Source organism: Pelophylax lessonae, assembly GCF_965119305.1.
Source record: "Pelophylax lessonae genome assembly, chromosome: 8".
NCBI classification, from domain to species: domain Eukaryota; kingdom Metazoa; phylum Chordata; class Amphibia; order Anura; family Ranidae; genus Pelophylax; species Pelophylax lessonae.
In genome coordinates this window covers 26,711,385-26,728,632 of record NC_138775.1, presented here as the reverse complement: position 1 = coordinate 26,728,632, position 17,248 = coordinate 26,711,385, and the positions used below count along the sequence as shown (strand labels likewise).

At 45.2% G+C, this 17,248-nt stretch overlaps 1 protein-coding gene across 1 annotated transcript in view; it reads right to left on the bottom strand.

The window, feature by feature from the left end:
• Positions 1-17,248, bottom strand: part of CELSR3 (cadherin EGF LAG seven-pass G-type receptor 3) — a 305,191-nt gene that overhangs the window by 40,031 nt on the left and 247,912 nt on the right. The window contains exons 20-24 of the mRNA XM_082265193.1: positions 17,044-17,227; positions 14,356-14,505; positions 14,240-14,272; positions 9,289-9,469; positions 1,657-1,824 (exon numbers count right to left, since the gene is read on the bottom strand). Coding sequence (XP_082121319.1) covers positions 1,657-1,824; positions 9,289-9,469; positions 14,240-14,272; positions 14,356-14,505; positions 17,044-17,227 — 716 coding nt within the window. The remainder of the gene's footprint in view (positions 1-1,656; positions 1,825-9,288; positions 9,470-14,239; positions 14,273-14,355; positions 14,506-17,043; positions 17,228-17,248) is intronic.

The following is a 17,248-nucleotide window of genomic DNA, read 5'->3' as shown; positions in this document are numbered from 1 at the left end:
AAAGCGGAGCTCCACCCAAAAATGGAACTTCCACTTTAAGGCCTCCTAACCCCGACATGCCACATTTGGCATGTCATATTTTTTTTTTGGGGGGGGGGGGGGGGCGGTTACCTAGATTTGACAGGTACCCGCTCCCACTTCTGCTCGGGCCGCCTAGGCGGCTCGAGCGGAAATTCTCCTCTCCCGCTCCCTCCCTGCAATCTTCTGGAACTTGTCACAGGTCCCAGAAGATTGTCTGTCCACTCAGGACGCGCAGCGCAACTCGCACATGCGCAGTGCACACCCAGCTGTGAAGCCACAAGCTGTCACAGCTGGATGCCCATACTAGAGATGTCGGCGCCGCGGGGAGAAGAGGGAAAGAACAGAGGCTCCCCCCCAGCCACATTGCTGGACCGTGGGACAGGTGAGTGTGTTTATTAAAAGTCAGCAGCTACACTTTTTGTGTTTATTAAGTCAGCAGCTACACTTTTTGTAGCTGCTGACTTTTACTAAATACAAAAACGGGTGGAACTCCACTTTAAAGACAACCTGACACTTTGCACTTTCACTCCCTGCAGCTAAAGCACAAATTTTGATTTTGGATTTAGATATTCTTTAGGCAAAAAATTTGTCACAACCTTCCTGAAGTGTCCAAATACTAAAGTAAGGGTCTGTCGTATGTGTTACCTGCACTGCTTGATATATAACGGCCTCTGCAACTTCTGACTTTAAAGCAAATCTTCACTGCAGCTGAGCACCACAAACCAAAAACATTATTTATATTATTTTTAATTACTCAATATATTTTTATTAGTTCATAAAGGAACTTTTATTGTTGCACAACAGCAATGACAGAATCCAATAAGATTCTAAGGTGTTGCAGCAGAAACCTTCCTCATAGCAATGATGTTATGAGGAAGGCTTCTGTTGAAACGCATTAGCATCTAGTTGTATTCTGTCATTGCTGTTGTGCACTAATAAAAGATCCTTAATGAAGAAGCAATTGGGTTGATGGCTCATGTTTATTATGGATCTGCATTGAACGCTATAGCCAGTGCACTGACACTCTGCTCATACACCTTCAGATATAGCGGTATGCTTGGGTGAGTCTTTTTGTGTTTCGAAAAACATTATTGAATTCCTTTGTAATATTCAAAGCAAACTGTCCCCATCCATCCATGTCTCCATGCTTTATTTTATTAAGAAGTCACTTTGAAAAACACCCCCTACCATCTCTGGCCGTGGCCATCTTGAGTAAGGGCAAATGATTCATGTAGCATTTACTTCCTGGAATCCATCTGCCCTTAGCTCAAGTATGCACGCAGAAGAGTGTTCTAAGCTGAGAAATCCCCTCCTCCTCTCCTGAAGTCTCAAAGGATGTATGACATAATTTGCCTAGGCAGGAAACCAGGAAGTAACTCAAGAAATGTTTTAAAAAAAAAAGAGCTTAAAACAAGTAAATGTGTTATACTTTCGAATTTATTCTAATGCTAGCAGCATGAGAGTTAAAAATAATTAATGTTGATTGGGAGAGTGAAGTTTCACTTTAATGTGCCTTTGTCTGACTGGGTACTACAGACAATGCTGAGGGTCTGTCTTGTTATAGAGAGTGTGGAAGGGATGAAGTTGGTGGAGGTTCTGCTGGGCCTGGAGAGAAATAAGAAGACAAAGACATACTGGCTGGACTGGTTCCACTGTACGCAGACGGGCTTGCTTCTGTTCACTGTTTCCAACAGCTGGAAATCTAATATTAGCGGTGTCTTCAGGTCCCCGTGGATAAAGGTCTGGTCTCGGAGTATGGCAACACTCACGATGGGTGAATTCATGACTGGATTCTTGGGAAGCCTTAAAAAAACATAAATTCCACAATATAATTATACTGCAGCACAAGAGGGAGATATTTTAGTTCTGGGCTAGTCACCGGAGTTGCCTGTGGTCTCCCTGCAGCTGATATTGTTCCCAATACTAACTTAGCATGCCTTGTTCTGCACTGCAGAATGCTGTGGAGGCGGCCATCTTGGTAGAGGCAGTCCTTTGCTTCCCCATGATCTCTGAAGACGTCAGCGTACTGACGAAATGCGTAAGTGGGAACGCACGCAGTGACGTCACAGGAGAGAGTGGAACGCAAGCTGGAATCACCGCCGTCCACTCTAGCTCCAGCGCGTGACTAATCACCCATACGGCTTTTAACATTTTAAACACTCATGTTACCATTGCAGACTGTTTTATAACCCATAGATGGGTAATACAAGTTTTATACATACTACGCTATCCAGAGTCTCTCTACCCTTTGGTTCTCACCCGTGCTGTGAGTGAGGAAGGCAGGAAACATCCCCATACCTGAGTGAAGTGACTACATGGGAGATTCAGCACCAACCTTGGTCAGGGTGACCACTTAAGCGCCAATTGGTCTTGTTGCTATATAGTAGTCAAGAGCAACAATATCTGGGGAGTGACCCATCTATAGTCACCTTGGATATTGGTCGGTGAAGTCCAGACACCACATGGCTGGTGGGGAAACCTGTTTCTAGCACTTGCACTTTAATTTTGCACAAGGACCTTTATATATTATTTTGCACAAGGAACTTATCAAATTTTTGGACTTTTATATTGTCACAAATCACATATCACTGTATTATTTTAAGAGACACAGAGCACTACTACTGTCACCTTGATGCATCATGCACTTTATATGAATTTATGGAATTACTGCATTTATTGAGGCATTGTATATTATAGGCAAGTGCTGTAGGTAGCCCTTATATATAGTGGCTAATTATTTAACTTTGCTTCCTCATGTCAGAGCCTTGAGCAAGCAGAACAGCGAGCAGCACTGTAGTGACAGCACCGAATCTCTCTACAAATTTAGTGACACCAGTAGAGGCAGCAATGCCTGAGATCTCACATTGTAGATACACAACTCTGAGGCTGTAGGTACAGGGATGCCTAGAAACACCCACAAACCAGGAAGTGCACTGCTATCTTTTTCTTTTCAATTATTTATTTTAAAGTTTCAATCATACACCACAATTGGACAACTCTAACATGGGAGTGTGTCCATATATAGGTATTACAAAAAAAAAAATTAATATATACCCTCTACCAGTTCCAAGTTGAATATCTCAAGCAGAAAATGGGTCAGAGAACTCTACATATTAAACATAAAGGACATTTTAGTCTCGAAATTCAGCAACAAAATCTCAGGAATTACGATTGTATGGGCAGCTCAAGAAGGGGAGGAAAAAAAAAAGGGGGGGGGGGCAGGGGGTGGAAATTCTAGACACAAGCCAAGGGTGATGGTGCGCCCAACTCTCAACTAGAGGCAAGGCACAACAGCAACCAGGGTACAGGATCTGGGTGTAACTCGGGAAGGACCGCAGGGACTGGTAGTCTGTGGAAAATTGTTCCAATAGAGCTAAAATTTGGGATATTGTTCTTTATTGTTGATCGAGGCCATCAATTCCTCCATCATATAAATTGAATTCATCTTGGCCAGCCATAAGCCAATTATTGGAGCTGTAGGTTGCTTCCAATACAGGCTTTGGCTTTAATAAAGTAGTTTTAAAGGCAGAAGGTTTTTTTTTTTATCTTAATGCATTCTATGCATTAAGATGAAAAGCCTTCTTTGTGCAGCAGCCCCCCCTAATACTTAATAAAAAAAAGCTGTTCAGTCGAAGGGATTGCATGAGGACTCGGGGGCATACAATGCGATTAGAGGAGAAGCGTTTTAACCTCAGGCAACGTGGGGGGTTCTTTACTGTTAGGGCTACAAGACTGTGGAATTCTCTACCACAAGAGGTGGTTTCTGCGGGAAGTATGGTGGCTTTCAAAAGACTACTAGACGTACATCTCAAGGATCAGAACATTCAGGGGTATGCGAGATGATTACAGCCACACACACCTACACAGGTTGAACTGGATGGACTATTGTCTTTATTCAACCTCACCTACTATGTAACTATGTAACTATGACACAGCTCCTGATCTTCATAACCATTGGGTTATACTAGCCCCTACAGGAGCAGGACATTAGGCAGAAAAAGAATATGGGTACGCCTATGGGCAGTCCCGGGGGTATACTCCCTCTCCCTGGTATAGGTATTCCATTTTGTTACAAGCGGTGTCAGAAGATTTACAACTCCACAGAGGGGAGGGTGCTGTGTATGTCAATAAACATCAGAGAAATGGATTTTACGGTAAGTCAAAAATCCCATTTTCTCTTTCGTTCATCGACGGACACAGCTCCGGATCTTCTTAACCATTGGGATGTCCCAAAGCAGTGTCAAACATGAGGGGTGCGAAAAAAATTCCCCAGGCTGAACAGTAGCCAACCAGGCAAGAGGAGCTCAACCAAAACAACTGAAGCCCACCTGAAAAAAAACAATACACCCACAAAGAGGATCAAGACCTCTAAACTGCAGCCTGCAAAATCTTGCAGCCAAAAGAAGCATCCGTAGATGCCAACACATCCAATTCAGAGAACTTTGTGAAAGCGTGTTCCCACAACCTGGTGGCCGCCTTGCAAACCTGCGTCACTGATGCCCAGGAGGCACTAAGCGCCTAGACCAGGGGTGTCCAAACTTTTTCAAAGAGGGCCAGATTTGATAAAGTGAACATCCGTGAAGGCGGACCATTTTGCCTGACATTCTTTGGACCAATAAAATTAAATGCAAATTAACTATTTTATGCAAAGTTTATTGCAAATGGCATACTTTTCCATTTCGTCACATGGATGACAAATCTAAACAGGTGTTATGCCAGTTATCATGGAGAGAGTGCTGGTCCTGTCATAGTAGCGCAAAATTTATTTGTGTTTTTAGTGCTCCCTAATCAGGCTAAGTCTGAGGCCATATCGAGCAAGGGATATAAAGCTGGTGGGGGTGGGTGTTAACAGTGTATTCACAAGTAACATGGGCGTTGAAAGATCCAGAGATCCCAGTGGTCCTGAGCAGTGCTCTGGGATTCACAGGGGCCACAACAATAGACTTTTCCAAATGACCTGTGGGGCCGTATTAAAGCAGCCTGGGGGCCGCAATTGGCCCGCGGGCCGGACTTTGGACATGCCTGGCCTAGACGGAAAGGAGGAACCTGACCCTTGATGGAATAGGCCTGAATAACCGTCTGTCTGATCTGATCCATCTGGAAATGGTCACAGAGGAAGCAGACAACCCTTTCCAAGGCCCATTCGTGAGCACAAATAGTGAGTCTGACTTCCTAAACGTAGCTGCCAGGTACACCCAAATTTCCTGGACCACATCCAAGGCATGCAAAGCAATTTCCTTCTGATGTTTTGGCCTGGGACACAGGGAAGGCAACAAAATGTCTTTATTCAAATCAAAATCAGAGACAACCTTCAGGGAGGAATGACGGACAGGAGCGAAGAACCACCTTATCTCTGTGAATCACCAAGTAAGGTGAACGACAGGATAACACCACCAATTCCGACACCCTGCAAGCAGAATTGATAGCCCCCAAAAATGCCACCTTCTGAGACAGTGTAAGCAAGGGAATCCCCCGAAGAATCAAATTGAGGTCCCAAGGCGCCAACGGGAATCTCACTGGAGGAACCAAATGTCGGACACCCTGAAGAAAGGTATGCAACAGGCAGTGTGTGGCCAAGGGTTGTTGGAAGAAGACCACCAAAGTCGACACCTGGCCCTTGATGGTACGCAAGGCCAATTTCTGTTCAACCCCCCATTGAAGGAAGGTCAAAATCCGAGCCACCGAGAGGGAGCGAGGATGAACACCAAGAGACTCACACCACGCAATGTACGTCTTCCAAGTACGGTGGTAGATCTTCCTAGAAGTAGATTTCCTAGATTTTAACAGTGTTGGAATCACTGACTCAGATAAACCTCTATCTATCAGCACCTGGTGTTCAACAGCCAAGCCATTAAAGCCAGTGACTGTAAAGCAGGATGGAAGATTGGTCCCTGGGACAGCAGATCCTATCCCCTTCACTGTGTCTGTGACACTGCGGATCTGGTCATTTTATCCTACCTGAAGCACCTTTATCTTTGTCAGGAGGAAGCAACCTATCCATACTTATCAGCACCTGTGTGTGCAAAAAGCGGGTTTGTCTCATTATAATTTGTGAGCCAAACCAGGAGGTGAGCGGCCAGCATTACTATTAATGCACCAAGTCACTTTATGATATTGAAGCACCAGCACTTGGTCACTTGATACCAGCACAGCATAGAAGAAATTACCCATTTTATATGGACTTTTTGCACCTATTTTAATTTCCACTTGTGTATGCTTACAGTATGTGTAATAAATAGATATATTTATTCGCACAAGCACTTATTGTGACACTAACTATTCATTTATAGAAGTATTCTCATCATTCACGGAATTCGTTTTTTATCACCTGGATCATTTTATTATCACAGAATTTTTAAGAGCACTTGCACCTTTTTGTGATACGTATTTATAATTATTTATTTATTTATTCACAGATACATTATTTTATTAGATATACACTTTGCTTATACTTATTGTATTTATCCTTTGGCGCTACATACTCTATACTTTCTGGATTGTCTTGGTGTTAAGTGAATACACTTTATGTTGGCAGCCATCGGTCCCCTTATCTGGCTTTTAAGCAATTCATTGGGGTAAAACGTTTTTTTATATTAGTCTGATTAATAATTTTTATAAAAATATGCACTGTTACTATACTGACACTGGCAGAGAAGGGGTTAACACCAGGGGCGATCAAAGGGTTAAATGTGTCCCTAGGGGGTGCTTTCTAACTGTGTAGGGGATGGGCTTGCTGTATGAACACAGAGACCTGTGTTCCTAAATAGGAGAAACACAGGATCTTTGTGTTCATCACTGACAGAACAGCGGTCTTCTGTGTTTACAATGGCAGACCGCTGTTCTGTCTCCACGGGGAGCGATCGCGGGTGCCCGGCGGACATCGCGGCCACCGGACCCGTTGATTGGCTTCCCCTGTAGCCAGTCGGCATAGGCATGCCCCCACTAGAGGTCCAGTGAAGCGACGTACAGGTACGTTGTTTTGCGGAGATAAACTGCAGCCCCTGGACCAGCTGGTCCGCAAGCTCAGCAAAGGCAGAGGGCTGTCCTCCCTCTAGGTCATGGCGTAAAAGCTTAGCCCACTCAGTCAGAGTTTGCAACACGAGGGCAATGGTGAATACTGGCCTCAGTGCTGAACCAGCCAGAGTGTACATATTATGGGCCACAGCCCCAGCCCCAGCATTCCTGTCAGCCAGGTCCTTAAAGACCGGGGACTCTTCAACCGCAATCATGGTTGCCTTATTTAATCTGGAAACCAGGGGTCCACCACCGGTGGAAAAGTCCACTTCTTAATAAGGGACTACTCATAGGGGTAAACGCCTAGTAAATTGCTTATGAACCCCAAGGGGACGCTTTGGTCACCCCCACCTTTTAGCGACAATTCTGTCAAAATAGGTGGGCAAAGGAAACACCTTTGCCACTCTGGATGGCTTGTGAGTGCCAAAGAGAAACTGGCCCTCTATCGCAGCTGCAGCTGCGTCCTTCATCTTTAAGGTCTCACGCACAGATACAATCAGTGCTTCCACCAGGGCCTTTTCATGCACGGTTGCAGATGTGGAAGAATCATCCTCCCAGCAGGGTGACCCACATCCGCGGCGGCCGAATCAGATTCAGGATGTAATAAGATAGATGAGGCAGGGGAAGGTGGGGGTCGCTTTTTGCCGTCACCCGAAAACCACCTCCACCCAGGACACAAAGTACTCCAGGACCGCCGTCAGTGCGTCAATGGATGGTTGGGACCCGGAGGGCCTCGCAGCCTCAGAGAGTGGGTCAGGGGGAGAGATGTGCTCCAAAGACTCCATGAGTCACCAGGGGACCCCACAAAAAGTGTAAAACACTGCAAATGGACAACTCCCACCGCGCTGGCAGCCAGTCGCCAGGCACAAGCACTAAGTGATCCTAAACAGAGTGGGAGAGAACCCCACCAGACTCACCAACCAGCAGGAACAGGCACCTGCAGCCACCAGGATAGTCTGTACTCCACGTGCGGCGATCAGGAAGTGAAAAGATCCAGGAGTCAGCACCAGGGGATGAGGAGGGGCTCCCACCGCTCCCACAGGGCTACACTGTCATGGCTGCCGCTATTTTCAATGGCAAACCACCGCAAAATGGCCACCGGACTACACAAACATGGCTACATGCATAGAAACACACATGCTACAGCAAAATGGCGGCCCTGCACGGCACCACAAGGATTCCAGGGACCCAGGAGGAATCCCTAGGCCTCAAGGACAGACCCAGACAGGAGCTCTCACCAGGGACAACCCCCCCCCTGCACAGCCAATCGTCCGGTCACCAGCGGTGCACCCCCCCGGCCCCCATAGCCAGCACAGTGCCCTGCCCCCACCCCAGGAGGTAGAGCACACCACCCACACAGCCCCAGCATAAGTGGAGGGGTGGGGTAGGATAGGGGAGAGATGAAGGGGGGGGGGTGCCTGACGGGGAGGAGGGGAACCCGGGGGCCCGACCATCCCAAGGACGGGCCCACGTCCACCCCAAAACCTTCCAGGGGAAGAGGGGGGACAGCTACTCACCATACCAAGAACCAGGCGGGCACCACTCCAGAGAGAACTCCTCACCATCGAAATGGGTGGCTGTCAGCCAGGAGGAGCACTGCAACTCAGGTCGAGACCCAGTTGTATGTGACCTCGCAAGGTGTTTAACTCGCAGGCCAACCTCGTCCAGTGGGGCTATGTCGCGGCCGACCTAGCGTAGAGCTGAGGTCTGCGCGCGCTCGCTGGCCAGACTGGGGTGACCACTGGATCTAGATTATTCAGCCCATCGCCCAGTCTGGCAGTTGATTGTGGATCTTACAGGAAAAAAACAGGAGAACAAATTTCTATCTAAAAAAATTTGCCAGGACCAGAGATCCCAGCAAAGAACTAGGTCCTTACTCCTGACTAGGCGGTCAGGAGTACCTATAGAAGGGAGAGGGAGTATATCCCCTGGAACTGCCCATAGGCATAGCCAGATTCTTTTTCTGCCTAGTGTCCTACTCCTGTATTGGGCAGTATAACCCAATGGTTATGAAGATCAGGAACTGTGTCTGTCAATGAACGAAAGAGAAAAAAGTATTTTCGAATACTGCGTTGGCACAATTACCATTTCTAGATGTTCCCAACAGCACAGCAAATCTTCACTTTTTTTAGTCCATGCTGACTTTAAAAATAGTTATCAATCAAACTGTCTAATCTGAAATGCAAATTAGGAAGCACAGATCGGTTTGTGTGTCCCTCCTAGAGGCCGTGGAGCGAATGGGGAGTGGCTCACCTGAGGTTCCTTTTGTCGGTGCTGTATCTGCCTGGAAGCAGGTCCCCGAGTGTTCGGTAGACTAGCAGGACAAGGATAGTAGCCGCAGGCTCTGCATCAGGGATCGCTCTCTTTGGTGGGGGAACAGCAGTCGTTAAGTTATTCTCAGGGTTGGTTGGAGTTGGTAGAACTGTAGGAGGAGCTATTGTAAGAGAAAAAAAAAATCCATCAATGGAAATCTGGCAGAAACATGTCGCTGAACTCTCTAACTGAAATCTTAAATGATAATACAAAGGACCCACGCTTGGTCAATAAATCAAGTACAATGAGCAGCTGCTGTTCACCCAATAGGGAATTAACTGAAAAAAAGGGGATTAATAATCAAAAGTACTAAAAAGTAAAACCACATAAGATAGTAACCACAATAATTTTTTTTTTATAAATTCTTTTTATTGAAAATTTTATAAAACAGAACAAAAACAGAGCTTACAGGGCATACCCATGCTTAAGGGAACAATAAGAAAACCAAGGGAAAGAGGCGGAGAAAAAAAAAAACACAAAACACTGAAAACAACCCCATGCATCGGTGCGCTCAAGCCATACAGGTCGATCGGCACATTGGATATGATAAGGATCAGGTTAGCATTCAGGGCTATAATGTAAGAAGAATTGAACAGCCTAGTCATTCAGGACCTGGACGTCGGAGGGGTAGCCACAATAATTTAAACAAATAAATATAAAGTGCTGACAGTGCTATATGCAATAATACCACAATTAAATATAAGTGCAAAAAAAGGATATAAAAATATGTATATATGTGCAAAGAAATGTGTGCAAAAAAAACTCTAGTCCATTCATAAAGTGTTAAACAGTCCATAGGAAAGTCCAAAAAAACATGCCAATGTGCTCAAATAGGTGCTTAGTTTCTTAATGCTGGAAGGTGCTCATCAGTGCTGCAAAGGTGCCACACTCCCCTCTTGCACCCCTACTCACCAGAAATGAAGACCCACTCTGGGTCAAATGTAGCCTTAATGGTGAGTATGGAATCCTAATATGTAGTCTGGGTACCATCCAGCAATAACCGCTCACTCGCAAGTGACTTTTCCTTTGCGGGCTCAGCCCAAATGGAATAAAAAGAACATAGCAAAGTACTGCTACAATCTTATTTAATAGCACAAGTAGCAGAATTACTTACAAAACTAAGGTAAAAATTGCAGTAAGACAATAGTGATGTGCTTCCTGGAACGCCGTCTCTCATGCGTTCCACGGAGAGACAGGAAGTGATGTAGGTGGTTAGGAAAGCCGGAAGATACGTCTTTATTGCTGGATGGTACCCAGACTACGTACTCACCATTAAGGCTACATCACTTCCTTTTTATTCCATTTGGGCTGAGCCCGCAAAGGAAAAGTCACTTGCAAGTGAGTGAGCGGTTATTGCTGGATGGTACCCAGACTACATTATAGGATTCCATACTCACCATTAAGGCTACATTTGACCCAGAGAGGGTCTTCATTTCTGGTGAGTAGTGGTGCAAGAGGGGAGTTAGGCACCTTTGCACTAATGAGCAAATTCCAGCACTAAGAAACTAAGCACCTATTTGAGCACATTGGCACATTTTTTTTGGACTTTCCTATGGACTGTTTAACACTTTATGAATAGACTAGAGTTTTTTTTTTGAGCACTTAGTACATTTCTTTGCACATATATACATATTTTTATATCCAGTTTTGCACTTATTTTTAATTGTGGTATTGCATTTAGCACTTTGCATATAGCACTGTCAGCACTTTATATTTATTTGTTTAAATTATTATGGCTACTATCTTATGTGCTTTTACTTTTTAGCAAGCGCTGTGATTATAAGACCCCGTTCTCACTGGGGCGACTCGTCAGGCGACCTGGTCGCCTGACAAGTCGCCGTGGGTCGCCTGCCATAGAGCAGCACAGGACCCGTTCTAATAGGAGCGACACAAGTTGCTCCGACTTAGAAAAAGGGTCCGGAGCTTCTTTGGGGCGACCTGGAGCGACCTGCATTGACTTCAATGATATGAAGTCCGTGCCGGCCGCTCCGAGGTCACGGTGCGAGCTGCGCACCGCGACTTCACAGGTCGCCCGGCAAAGTCGGGTCGCCCCAGTGTGAACGGGGTCTTAATCCCCTTTTTTCAGTTAACTGAAATCTTAGTTCCTAGATGCCAGGCTGACCCTTTTTAAGTTGAGTTGCTGACTCAAAGTAAGTTTGCAGAAAAGGACCACTGAATTTGTTTATTTGAATGTGTCTGGGTCAGTGACTCAGAAAGCTGGTGAGTCATCATGACAGCCAGGCAGCTAGCAATCAATCAATGGCAGCCCCTGCATTCCCATCATGACAAGTTATATTTTTTTTCACAAAAAATAAGAAATGCACATTTTTTGCAGGTAAAGAAATGTGCATTTCTTATTTGTTATTGCAGAAGCCTATAAAGCATTGCACCAGTGATCAGCAGATTCACTGGTGCCATGCAGGTCACCTGCAGATCTGTCACTATATTGGCTTCCTCGTACCTCATGCAGTCACTGCATCGGCTTCCTCGTACTTCTTGCGAGGAAGCCGATACATTCTGACAGGAAGGATTGAAAGAACTACTACGGCGCTCACAGCACCATGGTAGTTCATGGAAAACTACAAGCTGACAGCTGCAAAGGCTGCCGAACCTTGTAGTTTTCCGTTCACAGAGAGATGTGAATGAGTGATGCAGCCGGGTTTTTTAAAAATTTTGACAGCTAGTGAATAGGAGAGTATTACCCGCTAGCTGCCACAACAGGGGAGCGGGAGGTGCGGGGTCCGATGCATTCATAACATGTTATATCTCGAATAAGGGTGTAACAGGTTATAAAAGGTGAACTTATCCTTTAAATCAGGGATCCTCAAACTATGGCCCTCCAGCTGTTGCAGAATTACACGTCCCATGAGGCATTGTAAAACTCCGACATTCACAGACATGACTGGGCATGATGGGACTTGTAGTTCCTGAACAACTGAAAGACCAAAGTTTGAAGACCCCTGCTTTAAATCATGTCAGGGAAGAATTGTAGAATAGGCTATCTAACTCAGTAAAAGGTACTCTTTGCTTCACTCTACATACTGTAAGATCCTATAAATAAAAATGTAAACCCAAAGATGGGAGTTTGATATATTGAAAGAGACTGCCAGACTAGAAAACTGCTGCAGGTGTGAAGCATAGGCACCTAGAGATGGACATACCTGCAGAAACCTTCAAACCTACCTGTCCCATCCTGTTTTGACACTCCTTATTGTCACATTTTTATTGGCCACTGAGGCCAACAGTAGCGTGTTTGGGTGGGGCTAGTAGCAAGCATTTACACAATAAAGATCCCAGAGTTTCAGGACTCCTGGGATGCCTTAGGAAATAGCATTTGGAAAAATCTACAATTGGGTAACAGTGATTGTCCAAGAGCAAAGGTCCGTTTTATGTAAAGCCAAAACTTTTTTTTAACCCCTTGCCTCCACTTGCCTGCCCCCCCCCCCATGGCCCTTTAAGGGGATTTAAAATGCTGGAAGTGTGAATTTGTTATCTGGATCTAGCTGGACCTTTCCCTGTCCTGTTCTTTCATCCCCTTTCTTTCCTCTCTTCTGCTCTCCCTTACCTCCATTCCTGCTCCCATTATCTCTCCTTCCCACCATTTTGCCTTTCCAGCTTATGCCTCCCCCAAGTGCTCTACCTTAGCGTTTGGGTTGACCTTAGGCACCTGGCTCTACGTTTTGAGCATGTTGTTTGATTCACCGTTTGTAAGATTGTTCGCATTGGAGGTCTGTGAACCTGTATTGATCTGTCTTATACCATCCTCCCGGGGCACAGTTTGTTCCCCTTGGGGTGCCCGGGGGGCGATGTCAGACTTCTTATGGATATGTTCACCCGACTGTATTAGTATGCTATGCTGTAATGTTATGTGTAGTTGATCTATCTTTTTGTCATGCCTGCTACACCTTGACCCATATGTACCGCTTTACTTGGCTGTTTACCCTTGTTTACTTGTCAAACTCAATAAAAATCTATTGAAACTAAAATGCTGGAAGGCAGAGCCGAGCTTTCCAATCATGTGACTGCTGTGATTAGCTGTGCCAACAGTCACATGATCAGAAGCTCCTGATTGCAAGTATACATTGGGAGCTGCCTGTGACAGTTTAGTTGTTGCACTGACAGTGCGCTCTCAGCACAGAATAGCCCTTCCCTGTGGACGAATATGTGTCGATGATAAAACCCACCCAGACGCTATTTATATGTGTATGGCCGGTGGCAGGTTAAACATTTAGGAGCATGTTACATATTTACTTTCCTATGCAGCCACCTCCCGGCACCAGAGCTCCCTGCTTTGTGACACCGGGCAAGGGATCATCTTCCCGCAACCACTGTCACAATTCGAAAACAGCGCAGATGTACAGGGCTCCACCCACACGGTTTCCGGTGAATGAGTAGACTACAAGTACCGTCAGCCTTTGTGGCTCATGGCTTGTGGTTCTCAGGGAAAGGCGCTGTGCGCTCTTGTAGTTCATTAATTCTTTCTGCCATTCAGTAACTGTCTGCCTGTACAAGAGGTACGGGCAGATAGCTTACTGAGAGTCTGCAGGATCCTGGTATTGCACCTGCGATCTGCTAAGTGTGGGTCCAATTCTTTAAAGCACGGGGTCTCAAACTATGGCCCTCCAGTAGTTCAGGAACTACAATTCCCATCATGCCTAGTCATGTCTGTGAATGTCAGAGTTTTACAATGCCTCATGGGATGTGTAGTTCTGCAACAGCTGGAAGGCCGTAGTTTGAGGATCCCTGCTTTAAAGGCTCCAACGTATATAAAAAAATAATGAATGCAAATTTTTTTTACCTACAAAAAATTTGCATTTTTTTTTTTTAAACAAAAGGTAAACTTATTAACCTTTAAACCTTATGAACCTTTAAAGCTGAACTCCATCCTTACCTTTAGTCTTGCACAGTTGTACAGGCTCATCTCCTGTAATGAAAATGCAGTCATCTCTACCAAGGCTCACTTACCCTGACAATAATAAGTCATCAGATGACGAATTACATCATTACCTTCCATTTTAGGTGGCTTTAGGACAGAATCAGGCAGCACCACATGAGTATGGGGATCCCATGACGTCTGTCCCCGGAACAGACTGCTGTGATATCTGGGGAAGTGCCTTCTGGGAGGGATCTGGTTGTCCACACGTTCAATATTTACAACTGCAACACATAAAAAGGTGACACAGCGAGTGAATACTCTGCAAAAGGCAAACACGACTTTATCAGACCTGCTAAGGCTCACCAATAAATAACACAAGGCAAACCTAGATGACAACTAAAACAATACAAAATACTCAAAGACAGTACTAAATTCATAACTTAAGCAGCAAATTATGTACAACGTAAACAGAAAAAAATTATCTAATTTTTTTTTCATTCAATACAAGTGCAAAATAATAAGTTAAAGTGCAAATGCTTGTGCAAAAGTTCATAAATTCCCTCAAAAGTCAGACTCGTAGCAATTCATATGTGACAGTTCATATATTTAACTGAAGGTGTCTGCACTCTCCTACTTCCTGCTGGAAAAACGTGCTTCTGCCATGCACCATTCAAGCAGCCTCTTACCAGACAATGTAGATTATAAATGGTCAGATAGCGCTAAAACATGTCTCACACCACAAGGTATCCCAGCCTGAGATTCGTCTTTGGCTTGGATCCTCTCTGCCACCATCAGATGTCATCATCAAAATAAAAATTGGTACAGATCCAGCATGAAGTATGTAAAACCCAGATTTATTACACGCCAATTGTGCCAGGAAATCTTACATAAAAATAGCACAAATATGTATTACCGCTTATAACTTTTACAATGTAGCAGGCTGAAACAAATGCACCAGGCTCCAGCCAGCATGTGTGTGTGTGTGATGATGTCACCTCGTAGCCACGCCCTACGCGTTTCATCGTAAATTACATTGTCGGGGGACTGATGGATCTGTACTGATTTTTATTTTGTATTGTTTGGCGATTTGTATCACAATTAAATGGTGGCAGCTTTATTCTGCTAGATTTAAGAACGTAGCGCAGATTATTATATTATGACAACCAAAATAAGCCACATTCCAGTATTATCAACTTCAGCTTAGAAAATGATACTTGTCAGGGCTCGGCTCCTGCTATTTAACGAGCAGCTCTTTTCTTTCAGTGCTCAGAAGCTGCTCAGCTGTCGGTTAATTACCAGTCACTAACTGTTACCACAGTGACTCCTCTGTTTACTATTAACCTGCCTCATTAGTCCAGCCTACAGCCAGTCACTTTTTTCTATTTAAACTGCTAAGCCCATTTCCTCCTTGCCCTTGCGTGGTCTATGATCTCTACGTGCGTTCCTTCCTGTGCTTCTGTGTATGACTTGGCCTGGCCTACTTCCCTTCCGATTCCTGTTCCTGATTTTTGCTCCTGACTACGCTGACTTCCGGTTTCCTGACCCCAGCTCGTCTGATTACCTGCTATGGCATCCAAACCCTGGCTTCTGTTTTTTGACTACATTCCTGAATTGTGTTATTTTTGCCATTTAATTAAAGGTGTGATCTTAATTGCACTTTCTGTCTCCATCTGGTTTATGGTTCCTGACGATATATACATCTTAGGGCCAGTGTGGATGAATTCTGATGGGCAAACACAGCGTGCTTTTCACGTTAGATTGAAATGCTTCTGAATGCCATTCAAAATTAATTTAGGTGCAGTTGAGTAAGTTCTTCTACTTTTGCATTCAGAGAGAAGCACTTTAGAACAGAACAAAAGCCCATAGACACCGACCCTTGGGCCTCATTTACACTTGCGGTTGTTGGGGGGCAGTACAAACACATGACTAAGCAGCGTTTTTACTGTCTCCCAAGTTGCAAAGACAGGGGTGCATATGTGCTGCAGCAATGATGCTTGGCATCATGGTGAGGCATAAATTACCCAAACACCGCATTGAGTGGCTTATACCACCCCACAAATGCGATCCAGTCAACTAAAATAGGACCGTGCCTCAACCACATGCAATGCATAGGTTACGAAGCAGTGGCATGAGCTTTTAGGGGACATAACACCTCCTCCTCACCAGTCAAGTGCTCTCTGAAGAGAAGCATACCACAGATCTCTCTTCAGATGGCTAACAGAAATGTAAATGAGACTTTACTGTATCCCAAAACACACCTGTAACTGCAACAAAATTATTTTTATTTTCAGCAAAATAGAGAAGGGTTAGAACCTCTTTTGGATTATTTTTACTGCCTTTCTGTCTCAGTGACAACTGTAGGCCTCAGGTCCAGGAAGTGAAGGGAATTCTCTCCAATGGGGTCTCAGGCAGCAATAAGAACTTTGTAGAAGAATTTACTCCTCCCAAGTCTATCAAAATTAAAGTAAAAGTTTGGGCTGGACTTTGACTTTAAAGTGCACCTGAGAAACCCACATCAAGGGCAACTGCTGTATGATGAACTGACTTCTGGGTGGGAGGGATCTGCACGCCTCAGCAGCTAAGCTCACCCTACTACTTCCTTTTAGAATTCACTCAGCAGCTCAACTCTTATTGCACCCCCCCCAATCCCAGCAATGACTCAGCATTCAACTCTTCTTGCTCCCCCCTCCCAACAGTGACTGTGCAGCTCAGCTCTTCCTCCCCCCACCCCCCCCCCCCCCCACCCAGCAGTGACTCAGCAGCTCAGCAGCTCAGCCTAGCCAGCACAGAGAAAAAAAATACATCTGCTGAACACTTACCAATATTTGGAGTCACCAGTCCAACAGGGTTCAGGTAGGTGAGTTTCATGTTGCGGGCCAGATTGCCAGTGTACTCTCGAAACAGCTCCATGAGCCCAGCGCTGCCTCGCTCAGTGTGCAGTAGGGTCTCCCAGTGCTCCCTATTAGAAAGCATGAGAACGGAGCTCCCTGCTCTAAATAGATTCTACGACAGAAACCAGGACAG